This window comes from Pararge aegeria, chromosome 6 (genome assembly GCF_905163445.1).
Source record: "Pararge aegeria chromosome 6, ilParAegt1.1, whole genome shotgun sequence".
Classification (NCBI taxonomy): Eukaryota; Metazoa; Arthropoda; class Insecta; order Lepidoptera; family Nymphalidae; genus Pararge; species Pararge aegeria.
Window position 1 is genome coordinate 14,708,242 of NC_053185.1, and position 14,065 is coordinate 14,722,306.

Consider the following 14,065-nt stretch of genomic DNA (forward strand, 5'->3'; position numbering starts at 1 on the left):
CGCCAGTCGATATGACTGCCCTTTTCCTGGAAAATAATATCTCATTGGGTTGCTTATTATAGATTCTATAGAAACGTTGTCGACTTAAAGAGGCGTAATCAGATACAGCTGACAACAACAATGTTCCGTTTCTATTTGTAATTGACGAGGGTGAAGACCTTCATTGATAACTAAAAAGCAATTTTATTGCAATTTATTGCAGTGCAACTTTATTATGTTATAGCCCTTGCTAGGGAAAAGTTATATGGGTTGACTGATATCAGATGTAGCATCGCGGGTTAGAGAAGATGTCACATTGCTGATCGTAGTTTTAACCTGCGAAGTCTGTTTCATATCGGAGTTACTTTTTTCATCAAACCAATTTGGATCTCTGATCGTGTAATCATACTCCGGTTCAGATTCCACGTTGTGTTTCTCGTGTTTGGGATCGTGGAAACTAACGATGTTCAAAACTGGTGCGGTTCCACCGAAAGCGATTTTTTCATTATGGCTGGTGATAGCCAGAACTGTTCCAGGTGCTGGATAGGAACAGGAGACGTATCGGTTATGGAGGTTGATGATTTCGACACAGTTGGTGCCGCTGCCGCCGATGATGCCATACTTCCCTTTACGATTGTACTGGAAAATAATTAAAAAGCTACTTATTTTTGTTCCAAATTCAAGGTCTCTTTTATAAAGATTGGTAAAGATGGTGATGTTTTCAAAACAGATCGTATTAGTATATTATGATTATCTAAATTTTGTAACAATGAATTATTTTCAATTATATTTTTTTGTACTAATTTCTGACGGCCGATTGGCGCAGTGGGCATTGACCATGCTTTCTGAGCCCAAAGCTGTGGGTTCGAATCCAACCACTGGGAAATGTTTGTGTGATGAACATGAATGTTTTTCAGTATCCGTATATAACAGGTATTTATGTTTATTATTCATAAATATTCATTAGTCATCTCAGTTCCCATTACACAAGCTACGTTTACTTTGGGGCTGGATGGCGCTGTGTGTATTGTATTAATATATTTATTTAGCAGAATAATACATGTGTTAAATTGAAACAGATTTTTATGACCTGCGCGGAAAAAGGGTCAACCGTCTAAACATTACATCACTTTTATCCATTGAAGAGAGGATATAAAAGCATTTATCCACCATGCTGCTCCATCACGGGTCTGTGGGATTAAACCATAAATAATCATATTAGTAATATTAAACGAGCCCGGCTTAATATAGACTCCGAGGCATGAGGGTAGATACTACCAACTTCCTAACTCCTTGGGTACTTTGATTTTTTAGACAGAAATAGTCAATATTTGGCAATTAAATATTCGAATCCATGCCCTTTCGATCCGTAATCGAATATGCGATAAACTAACGAAGCAGTTTCGTATATTTTGAGTGAAACATCCTATAAGGTTTTCCAGAGCAGCGTATACAAAAGCAGCGATTTACAACGTGAAAAGCGCAATCGAACGGAGCGTGAATTGTGTCTTGATTTCATATAACAGCTTTTATTAGTTATCTGTCGAAAAGCTTGGCTCACTTGTCATTGAGATCAACTGATATAATTCTAGAACAGAAACGGTGATAGCCCAGTGTATAGGACTTCGGTCTCACTTACAAGGGGGCTGTTTGAGTCCCTGGCACACACCTGTAACTTTTTTAATAAATATATCACTTGTTTCAACGTCCAAGGAGAACTTCTTGAGGAAACCTGCATGCCTCAGACGGCTCCATAATGCTCTCAAAGGCTCTCATGCAAAGGCGTCTGCAGTAAACTAATCTGCATTGGGCCAGCGTAGTAGACTATGCTCTTATCAATGTACGGAGATGATCCGTGCCGGTAATGGGTCGATATGATGATGATGATGATGAATATTATTCTTAATTTTACCTACGTTCCAGAGTCCGTTATCGCCACGATCCTGTGTGTTTGGTGCTTAAAAACGATGTAACCGTTTAATATTATTGAATGCGTTGGTAGAAAATTTGTGCTTATACTTAAATATAATGAGTTGGGTCTTAAATGGGCTTGACCCTACCTTATCCATACTTATCAGTGTATTTACCTAAAGAATTGCTGGAGGCAGCCAGTTTTACAATAACATTATCACGTAGGTACTTTGTTCTAATGTTTGCTTTGAAAACACTGAATAAACTGTTGTATTATTAGTATCATTTTCAGAGGTTTCAAAGGTTTTAGAGAGGTTGTTTTCCTTTAATTCTTGGAGGGTTCTAAAGTACGTTTCGTAAGCAGGTACCGATGTTTTGCTTTGCAAGGTCGGCTGCGGTCATGTTAGAATATTATTTTGATGTTTCGATCCAACTTGGCTACGCTTAAGAGGTCAAAATGTTAATTGCTTTACCTGAGGTAAATGGAATGCCATGGTCATTTGCCTGCAACTGTATGTTATGTTAATAACATTTTCGAGAACGAAATCGAATCCGGATAACTTACCTTAAGTAAAGAAAAATGTGGTGGGAACGGGAGAGGTGATAGTTTAGTTGTTAGGACTTCGACTTAACTTTCAGGGGGCAGAGTTCAAATCCCAGCCCGCACTATTAACTTTTCTAAGTTATTTGCGTTTTAAGAAATATTAATATAATTTGCTTTAACGGTGAAGGAAAACACCGTGTGGAAATCTTGAGTGTTCATGCCTGAGAGTTCTCCATAATGTTCTCAAAGGCGTGTGGAGTCCATCAATCTGCACTGAGACAGCGTGGTGGACTAAATCTTCAATCTTTCTCATTTGTGGCTAAAGAGGCCCTGTAGGGGGGGGGGGCGTATTATATGTATAACTATGAATTTGGCAGGTTAACTAAATTGTTAATACAAATTCACCACACGTCGCTATATTAGTAAGAAGATAAATTTCCCGTGTGTTTTTAATATTTGTATTTAAATTACTGATCAGATGTTATCTGATCTTTTCTCGGTATAGTTAATATAAATCAAAATTAGCTTTTAAAGGCAATTTATTAATTGCCACATATAATTTGGTGTTGATTTGTGTACGTACGTGTGTATTTTTACGTTTTGTTTTGTTACTTTTTTATTTTCTTTATTCTACTACAAGTTGGCTTTTGATTGTAATCTCACCAGCTGGTAAGTGATGATGCAGACTAACAGGATAGATAACGGACTTACCTTTTAATGGTATTTTATGAAATTAAATCCGAATCCCTAATCGATTCCTACACGACTAGGCGATGCGTACCCGAGGCTAAATCGTTTAGCAGCACGTCTTTGTTGGTAGGGCGGTAACTAGCCTTTGCCGAAGCCTACCAACAGACAAAAGCAGAGAAAATTAAGAAATTATAAATTTCTGAATTTTCTCTGATCTGTCGGGGATTGTACTAAGGGTCTCCGAGGATGTTACGAAGTCCGGAAGATTAGTTTAGAAACGATCTATTTGAATTAGCGTCTAAACTTGTTCAAGAAGAAAGGTTAAGTTATACTTTTTTCACTGACCTCTTTAGATCTCCAGTATCGACAAGCGTAAATATATTCGCCATCGACGTCGGGCCGTCTGTTCTGCACTCTGACGGTGTGCAACTTTTTCTTGGCAACTAAATTCCATATAGTGAGGGCTTCTGTCGGCTGCCAACTACCGACAATGCAGTTATCTCTCTAAAAAAAGATATTAATCGTTATTTTTCCTTTTGACCTAAATTTTTTGTCCGTTCTTAGTATTTGATTTTCACTTGAGGTTGCAACCGCTTTTTTATTATAATAAATATTTCAGGTTACCCTTAAAATAATTCAAATAACAAACAACGATGTACCAAGCATTCAATAAATTTTAGCAAATTGCTAGCGAATTCATCCGCGTTTATTTTGGGTTTATAAGAATTACGCAACTACCAGTTATTTTCCCGGGATATAATGTATATTTCTTTATGCCGTCCTTATGAAGCATACTGTTTCTATGTAAAATTTTACCAGAATAAGTTAAGCGATCAAGCCAGTTAAACTAATACTAATTTTTAAAGGCATCTTTTACCAGCATCTCTTCCGGGATAATGTTTTTCTCTATATTGTATGTCCATCTCGAGATCACAAGCTGAATGTATGCCAAATATTATCAACATCGGTTCAAAGGTTGAGCCGAACATAGGTAACAAACAAACAAACGCACTTTTGCATTAATAAAATCAGTATGTAAGTATATTATTACACTTTCATAGACAGTAAAGTATGTGAATATTTAAATAAGGAGATAACTCCTCACAGGTATTGCTGGCCGTGGATATTTCCATGTGAAACGTTTTCACGTTATATTGCAACCGTTTATCGTCAGTGGATAGCCGTGCTTTCCCATACGACTTTCCACATTACTTTCGGTGTTGTGAAAGACAGATCCCTTGCAAGAATCAAATACAGTGCAAAGTGCTGTGTCAAGACTACTAAGCGTCAAGCAACCCATTTAGGGTGAAGTGAATACAAGATTGGTGCAGTATAATTACACACCAGTTAATAAGCTAAGATCGAACAAATTCTCATATATACACAAACATACAGTCCATTTACCATTTGTAACAAGTGCCGCGAAATATCACATGTCTAGTTAGCTCATCATCATCATCAATTGCCTATTACTGACCAAATATAGGGCATTAGAATAGTTTAGGACTTAGTCCACCACGTAGACCAAGTGTAAATTCAGACACTCTTTAGAGCATGATGGCGATCTCTCAGTCTTTCCTACACCGTTGAAGAAAGTGATGGTAAATTGTTAAATTAAAACGACACAAATCAGAAAAGTTACGGGTCAGGGATCGAACTCGGTGCCCCCGAAACGGAAACAGAAAACTTACCCACTGTACTATCACCGCTTATTAGTTAGCTCACAAGATTAAATTTCATAAAACGATCCCTGATGTTTTGAAGATAGAAATGGAGGTAAACGCTAACAAAAATTATCTCATGGGAGACGGCTAACTTTTTCACAGGCGCACACTAATGAAAAGTATAATAAATAACGTACCTCAAAGGCTCCGAACAAACTATGAGAGAACGTCAAAGTTGATAACGAGCGCAACAAAACTGTAGATGAAACCAAGTTCGTGACAAAGGCGGTTGTTTTTAATTAAAAGTACCTCGGAGTCTTAGTTCTATAAACATCTCAAGAGCTTCTAAGTATAGAACCAGTAGTTGAGCTTACGGCCAACCCCTGTTAAGAGATTCGTCGGGCGAAAATGCTTTGTTACCCGATTGGAAATTTTTGTGCCTCTTATATTTTGTGAAATGTATTTTACAAATATTATAAAATAGATGTCCGTATTTTTAATTAAGTAAAATTAAAAAAAAAACATTAGTAGGTACGTTAGTATGGGTGCAGGCCAGGTATCTTATAGTTAAGGTTTCGAAGATTAGCTCAGCAAGCTGCCCCAATGTGGGTTGGCGAGCTTTAACCACAGGTGGCTTAGTACTCTCTGACTCGTATTATACGAGTTTGAATCTTTTCGAATATACAATTTCTACACAAAAGAATATCATATTCTTTTTGAATGCGTTAAAACTTTTTTATTTCTATTTGCTAGTGTTAGAAAATGGAAACAAAAATGTTTGGTAGACGGCCGATATAGAAAAAATGTTGTTAGACCAATATACTTGTGAACTGAAAACAGTAGATAGTGCGCGTTAGAATCAATTTCATAATTATAGTAGTGGCAGTGCTTTTTGTGACAGAGCTCGTCCGGGGAAGAACAACTTATTTCTTCCGCAAAGCAGCGTTTTTGCGATGCTCTGTTCCGGTAAGTAAGTCTTAACACTTACGTTTAAGGTTGATGGACACATGGCGGCCCGTTACAGGACGCGTTTCTTGCATGCCCCGCGAAATTTTGCTTTGTTTATAGGCCCTGGTTTTCCACATACCATGGGCAATTTTGGTCTGTCAATTAATATTAATATAAAACAACAATATATGAAATCGAAAGTTATAAGAAAACGGTAATATTCTCAAGTTTATTTTGCAAATAGTTCCTTTAACTTCGTAGAACATCTTACCATGCTTCGCTTGCTACCTCGATCCATAACAAGCATATCTAACCAAAGTTATAGCTCTAAAGCTCGCCGAGGAGACCCCAGATCCTTGTAACATTAATCATGTTTAAAACGGTGAATTGGCTACCTATAAATTAAATACACGAGGTGAATACCGCAGGCCTAATTCCATAAGAGCGTTCATTTATCACTGGCTCTCATGTTACAAGTAAAACTCGGCGTATTTTTCGATTAATCTTGCAAAATCCCTGTAACATGTTAAATACACGAAAACAGCTTTATCATTAGGAACTCATGAAAGCTTTGCTTGAAGTAACGGTGATTAAAAACGAAAATTATAGCAAACTAGCTGTTGCCCGCTGTCTTCGTCCGCGTTTATTACGGTTTTTCCCCCGTGGGAAACGTTTGCTTTCCTATATTTCTGAATAAAAAGAAGCCTTTGTTACTTTCGGGGCTTTCAACTAACTCAAACTCCCGAAAGAGAAATTCAAATTGACATCATGACTTAAATATATACTTAATTAAATACGGCGCGCAGACAGCTCGTGGTGTCTTTGGTCACTTAAAAAGATAAATTTACGGATTAAGATTGTGACTTAACCATATTTGATTTTTGTTTGCGATGTTGCTCTATTTGAAAATAAGAAATTAAATATTTTTGTTTTAACCATAATTTTGACTGTGTAATCGTGATCTAAGAAACAATAAGAAAAAACAAACACGCCTGAATAAAACTTCTTCTACTTGCGAAATTAACTCGAAATGTGCCGTAGATAAAGTTACTGAATACATCTGAGTGAAGAAAAACCTCTCTGGTTTTTGCTACACGTTTCCTATAGCAAGCAACCATAGATCGTAGAAAACTAGACAAGTAGATGACAATCAGCGTTATTGTCGTTAGAGTAATTTCGCACTGTCGACTAGTAGCCGGAGAGACATTCTCACGACGAGCGATAAAACTAACCTATTATGGAGTCTTGAACAAAAAAGCTCAAGGAATTAAAGTCAGCATTATCGTATCCCATTATCATATCCCACTACGTGGCACGGGCTCCTCGCACAATGCGAAGGGTAAAGCTGAAGTCCACCACGCTGGCCCAGTGCAGATTGGTGAACTCCACACGCTTTTGAGCATAATATAGAAAACTCTCAGGCATGCAGGTTTCCTCACGATGTTTTCCTTCACCTTGAAGCAAGTGATATTTTAATAGCTTTAAACTCACATAATTTAGAAAAGTTAGAGGTGCGGGATTAGAACTTGGCCCACCGAAAGTGCGGTTTCAATTTCCAACAATCACAACCATATAGGCTAGGCTATGACTGCGTCACTAGCGTATACTAGTAGTATAACCGCTTTTTTATATTCTGTAATATTTCTTATATATTCTTTTTTCTTTTTTTTTTTTTTTTTTTTTTTTTTTTATATTTATAGACGAGCGCTTGACTGCAATTACACCTGATGGTAAGCGATGATGCAGCCTAAGGTGGAGCGCGCTTGCCTAGAAGATGCCTATTCACTTTTGATTTGAAGGTACTAATGTTGTAAGAACTGGGGAAAATGGAAGCTGGAAGAGCATTCCATATCCTAGCGGTGCGAATTTGAAACGAAGATGCGTAGCGCTTCGTACGCGTCCGCGGTATATCGACCACGTAGGTGCAGTAGGATGCAGATCCTTCCGGTGCCTCGCGGTTCGATGGTAGAAAGGCGAGGGGGGAACCAGATCAAATAGTTCTTGAGCACACTCTCCGAAATATATTCTTAATAAATAGGTTCTAAAAAATTCAAACGAGCTAAATTTCAAATCTCCTCGTTATTGGATTTTCACTAACTGCGCCCCGCGATGTTCCCCGCGTTGAACCCGTAATTGTAATTAAAAAATCACAGTTGAAACTGCGAGGCGAAATAAGCATATTGCTAAAAAGAAAAGGAAGGTGGAATAGAAATCGATTTGAAAATTGAGATGAGACTGTCATATTTATTTATTTATTCACTTTATTGCACAAACAAAAAAACGGTTTACGAAACTTAATGCATTTTATACCAGTCAACCTTCGGACGTGCGAGAAAAACGAGCTAGGATCCACACCCTAACTCGTTTTTCTCCAAAAGCTTTATAAACATGTAAAAAATATGTATTTTACTTATATTTATACATACAATTAATATACATACGTGTACACGAATATGAACGTGTATTCACAATTAAAAAAAAAGAGCGTGTCAAGAAGAAAGCATGGATATTGTCATTTTCGAGCTTGTAAACCTAACATTTAAATGAGCACCCGCTCTTATACCAACTTGTTTTATTAAGTCTTTCGTGCTACACTTTCTTTTTTTTACTTTTCCAATTTAGTCTGTCTCTAGGCTTAGTGTGCGAGGTGCGTAATAATTTATGATACTATTTTATTGTCTGCTCAGACAATAAAATATATCTCAACCTTTTTATTAATAACAACTTGAGCGAATACTTTTGTGGTAGATTTGAAATTTGTTTTAGTGTTTTAATCTTATATTCACTGTCTAGTGGCTATTAGGTTCAATAACGTTTCAGGGGGTCCCAGGTTTGATTGGCAGAACGGGGTTATTGGATATTTGTGTTGAAATCGTATAAAAAGTTAGAAAATTGAAAAATGAAAATAAAAAATAATTTATTAGTTACCTCTATTTTATTTTAAAACAAAAGCCTAAGACCTCCATTTAAGTTTGAAACAACCTGTATTTGGAGGTCTCATTCTTCACCTCCCGGTACAAACTTTATAACTAATAACATGACGTAACCACTTTAGTAAATTTTAAAATTTACAAAATCAATCATGCAAGCATGCAAGTATGTGAGTGGGTGTGTCTGAGAGTGTACGGGTGTGTGTGTGTAAGTGTGTGTGTGTGTGAGATTGTGTGTATTTGTGTGTGTGCTAACTTCAGAATCAGGAAGAGAACTTTCGCCTCGTCATACGTTAGTAATTTTATCAGTTAACCACTGTTTCTTGCTGGCGTTGTGTACATAAATTAGGAAATGGAAAGAGTCCAGTGCCTCGAACGGCACGTTAAAACGCTCGCTCCCCGGTTACTATCACTAACACGTGACATTAACAGAAAAAGCATGTCAGCCCACTTTAGAGCAGCTATAATTAGGATGTTCAAAAGTGCTTATAAAGTAGGCCTACTTGAAATAAATCAATTTGAATTTGGATTTCCACGCCTCCAGGATTCGATCCCCAGCGGGACCAATTAGAATTTATGTTGTGAATTTTGTCCTACTCGTATATTGTCTGGCGTATGGGTTTTATATAACTTCCATAGTGGTAACAGGTTAGCCTGCTACCATCTTTGCCTATTCCCTTCTGTTTTATTTGTGGTTTGACAATATTGTATATATTTATTTATTATTGATATTAATTATATAGGTATATATTAATTATTATCACTCTATATATTTTATTGTAAGTTTGTTATATGTAGATATTTTATTTGTATATATAGGTTTATGCATGTTTATTTAAATGCACCACCTACCTCTCTTCTTGAGCTGTTTTAACGCCTTTGGTTGCCTGGAAGAGATCGCTATGTAGCGATAAGGCCGCCAAATTGTATAATTTTTGTTAAATTTTTACTTATAATTCGTTGTTTATGTGGTGTACAATAAAAGTGTATTCATTCATTCATTCATACTTTCATTCATTCATTCATTCATCTTAGACTGCATCATCATTCATCATTTAACAACAGGTGTGATTGCAGACAAGAGTTAAAAAATAGCATCTTAAGTTAAAAAAATAGCAACATCGTATATTTCTATGATGTTAGTTTTATGTTTTATCCACCAACTGTAGAATTGCTATCAAATTTTAAGATTGTTAATAAAGACTTACTATACAATGTAATATCTTTATTTTAAAAAGTCATCCTGAAGTTTTCCGTCAGTCTTTCATATTTTAGATATAATAAGACTGGTCGTTGATGCGATAACATCAGATTGCGAAGAGTGGAAGTACCTATAACCTAAATTGCTTAGCTCCCGGCAGCGAATCACAAATAACGGTACTCCGAACACATTATACAATTTTTCTCCGCGAATTTTTGATATGCAAATATTACCTATTATCCTTATTTATGGGAATGTACTCCACTTTCGCTCTCGTTGAAGATCAAACTTGGAGAAATAATGAGAGCCTCCTAAAGTTTATTATATCTTTAGGTATTTTATGTTTTGTAATATTCCTTGTACATTCTCACAAAATAGGTTCTGTGAAAATGAAAACTAGCCAAATGTCAAATTTCCAAATCAAATAATTTTGGTTAATACTAGATGCGGCCCGCGTTGTGTTACTAGATTTATATTTTACTAGCTGTTGCCCGCGACTTCGTCTGCGTTTGATTTTGTTTTTAAAGTATTCAGTATCGCTAAGCCTTAAATGAGTATAGTAGTATATATATATATATATATAACATGTGACTGTCAATTAATTATAGACAAATAATTTGCAATAAAATAAAATTGTGACTATAATTAAAGATTTAAGCTATCCTATCTCTTCAGTTGCACCAGACTGCTCACGGTGTGCCAATTTAATTTAAAATCGGTTAAGTAGTTTAGGAGTCCATCGCGGACAAACATCGTGACAGGAGATTTTTATATATTAAGATTAATATCGTGTAAAAATATAGTTGGTATGTACGCCTGGTGATTCAAGAGCTTGCGCTCATTTAGCCTAACGGTCCAGGTCAACAAGTGTAGCAAATCAAAGGGCAATAGCGACAGCATTTTGGGTACCATGTCATAATTGAACAGATAGATGGCTTATATTTTCTGTAAATATTAATGATAGTTTGTAATTATTTTGGTTTTTGTCCAATTATTACTCTTTGAATCTTTAGTAATGAAATAAAAAATATTAGTTAATTTATCTTGTAAGTAGCTGACATTAAAGCGAAACTGCGGCGTCAAACTTGCGTCTTAAGCGGTGTTGAAGATTGAGTCCTTCCTGGCGCGTCTTGATTGGTTGCGGCAACGCGAAGACTCTTACCTGTTATATCGTCTTAGCCAATGAACATTTGCAAAGCGTCAGAGCGTCTAACGTGTAAAAGAAATATATCCTAACTAGCGAAATACGAATATTTGTTTGTTTGTTTGTTGGTTTTTCTTTACGCACTAAATAAGCGTCAAAACTTTTTTTTTTTAAGTAATAATTGACGGACCGAGCAGGTTGCCCATTTGATGATAGGTGGAAAACCATCGACTATAAACAGAGCAACATTTCACAGGGCATGCAAGGAGCACGTCTCGTAATATACCGCCTACCTGTTTCCATCAATTTGAAGCGTAGGTGTTAAGACTCATGTGCCTGTAATCACACAGGCAACCACACCCATCACACCTGACCGCAGCATTGCATCAATGCTGCTTAGCGGCAGAAATAAGCATGGCGATAATACTTCCCCGGACGAGCTCTGTCACAAAAAGCTCTACTACTTCAAAGCTTGATTTTAGGCATAAAGAATGAATATTTTGAGTTCTCGAAAAACATCAAATTCCCAAGGATACATTACAGGCTTTCCAGGCCTCGTTTTTACACGCGGGACACAGCTAGTGACACTATATTATCTCGACTATACCACGGGTAGCGGCGATCGGTGAAGATGATGCGATTGTTTCGTGGCCAAGACATTCCTCGACCGGAGAACGAGATAGTAAAATATATAAAGATTCTACTCACATTTAAATCGATACTGTCACTGCAGATATTCACTCCTTCAAAAGTCATAACACACCCGACCTTGCATCTCAAGTCCCAGATCTGAAAAAAAAATTAGGCCTTGAGAATCAGTTTTTCATCAATTCTACGCTTATTTGTCATAAAATATCATAATCATCATTTCCCCATTATTGGTCCTCTACAGGGCTAGGGACTCCTCCCACAATGAGAGGCCTGGAGTGGTTAAGGCCTTAGCCCACCCCTTTGGCCCTTTGGACTGTACACACGTCTGTACGTTGATAACATTCTGGAGAACTCTCCGACATGCAGGTTTCCTCACGTTGTTTTTCTTCGCCGTTGACGCAAGTGATATTGTTATTGATTATACGCATATAACTTAGAAAAGTTAAGAGGTGCGTTCTGGAGCTCAAACTGGGCCGAGTGTGAAGTCGAAGTCCTACCCACTGGGCTTTCATCGCTTCTCATCTCATAATGTTACATAAGAAGCATTAATTATGTGATGCCTCATTTAAAATGAAGTTAGACTTTTACGCTGTTACGCTATGTCTTAATAATAATCATTGGTACGAGATAACAATTGGAGCCCAGGTTTTTAAATTATAGAATATTGGCACCAGTCTAATATCCCTTAAGTAAGTCGTTCTCTGCAACAAGTATGGCTGGAACCACAGAAAAGCCGAGAAACACAAGAGCCGCTATATTATAAGAACAAAATTTGAATAATCGAATCGGGCGCGTTAAAGAAGATGATGCTGATGACCTCGGCGCATTCGTGTAATTGTGTTGCATATTCTGAGTGCGGGAGGTTTCTATAAAACATGCCATTAGGCTCGCTTTCGTGTATTGATAATTTTTGCCGCGTGACGTCAGATAAGACTACAGTTTTCACCATCTCTCCTCCTTCCGTAGGTACGTAGGGTAGCAACTAAGTAAATATAACGGAGAACAGTCAGGAGCGTCTTCTGCAACTACTACCATTTACTGATATCACCGATCCTGCCAGGGTGGAGATTACGAGCAAACCATTTCATAATGCTATAGATTATTGATGATGAATCATTTCCTCCGTCTATTAGATTGACGACCGATTGACCTGGTTTCAGAGTCCATTGGGTTTGTGCCCACAACTGGAGAATGTTTGTGTGATGAACATAAATGTTTTTCAGTGCCTGTGTGTATATCTACGAGTATATAATATTGTAAGTATATTTTATAGACATTATTCATAGAAATATTTATCAGTCGTCTTAGTAGTTATAACACAAGCTACGCTTACTTTGGGACTAGACTAGTGTGTATTGTAGTAGTATATTTATTTATTATCATCTATTTAACACTCGACTAAAATGAAAGAGCTCACGATTGTGGAAACCTAATATTTCGTTCAAATTGTTTTATTCACACTAAAAAGTGAATATTGCAGAGAATGTCAGAACGCCATGTCAAAGAAAGATAAGCATTCGCACACAAAGAATTATAATATGCAATAAACCGTTGGAAAAATTAAAAGTATGTGGGAACGCCGTTTTAAAAACGTACAACTGAGGTACGATTCTTTGTTGACGCTATGGCAAAGGAACGCTTAATAAATAATTTGAGCAGTTAACCGCTAAGCAAAATATTTTAATCTCGACAGAGTTGCTTTGAGCGGTCGTTGTCCGCTATGTTTTATTCAGGGAGCGTTTACAAGTATGAGTAGGGTGTCTCGAACTCTTACGTGTCTAGTAAAGTGAGCAAGGCCTCACAGCAAAAATTACCTGTGCTTGCTTGGAATAATTCTTATGAATAAATTTCAAGTACCTTCATGTTCGTTATAACTGAGGTTACTTTACGTTTATTAAAACGGTCAATTATTAAACCTTATAATATGATTGTTTGTGTGTATATTTGAATTAGTTTTATACATTATTTTAGCAGTTAACAGCTTAGTAAATTTTGTTATCTCGATACATTAGCTTTCCTGGATACACCTGAATGAAAATAAAGTTTTTGTCTATGATATGAAAATAAATGTATGTTCCTATACAGTAGCTGCTAAGTAAAAAAAAATAATATCGACAGAATGCTTTGCTTTTGATTGTGTGAGTGAGAGAGAGTGATTTCGAGATACCTGCTTCTTGTATAGCTCATATAACTAAATGTACATATAATTTAAATATAACCAAATGCAAATAGCATGACCCAAAAAATATTTTATTTTAATTGACTGTATCTTTTAAATAAGGCTCGTATCGTACGAAATGGTGTTTTGCCTCCATCAATTTAAGACTATATACTATTAGTATTTAAAAAAAAAAATGTGTGATCCACTAGCAAGCCAGTTAAGTCGTTTTTTTATTGAAGAAT

The 14,065-nt window shown here is 36.5% G+C and overlaps 1 protein-coding gene across 2 annotated transcripts in view; it reads right to left on the minus strand.

The window, feature by feature from the left end:
• Positions 1-209: 209 nt before the first annotated feature.
• The window catches only part of LOC120624544, a 32,225-nt gene continuing 18,369 nt past the window's right edge, over positions 210-14,065 (minus strand). The window contains exons 6-8 of one of the 2 annotated variants that reach the window (XM_039891160.1): positions 11,720-11,800; positions 3,470-3,628; positions 210-618 (exon numbers count right to left, since the gene is read on the minus strand). In XM_039891160.1, coding sequence (XP_039747094.1) covers positions 241-618; positions 3,470-3,628; positions 11,720-11,800 — 618 coding nt within the window. In that variant the 3' untranslated portion in view covers positions 210-240. The remainder of the gene's footprint in view (positions 619-3,469; positions 3,629-11,719; positions 11,801-14,065) is intronic. The other variant, XM_039891161.1, reaches the window with a different exon arrangement.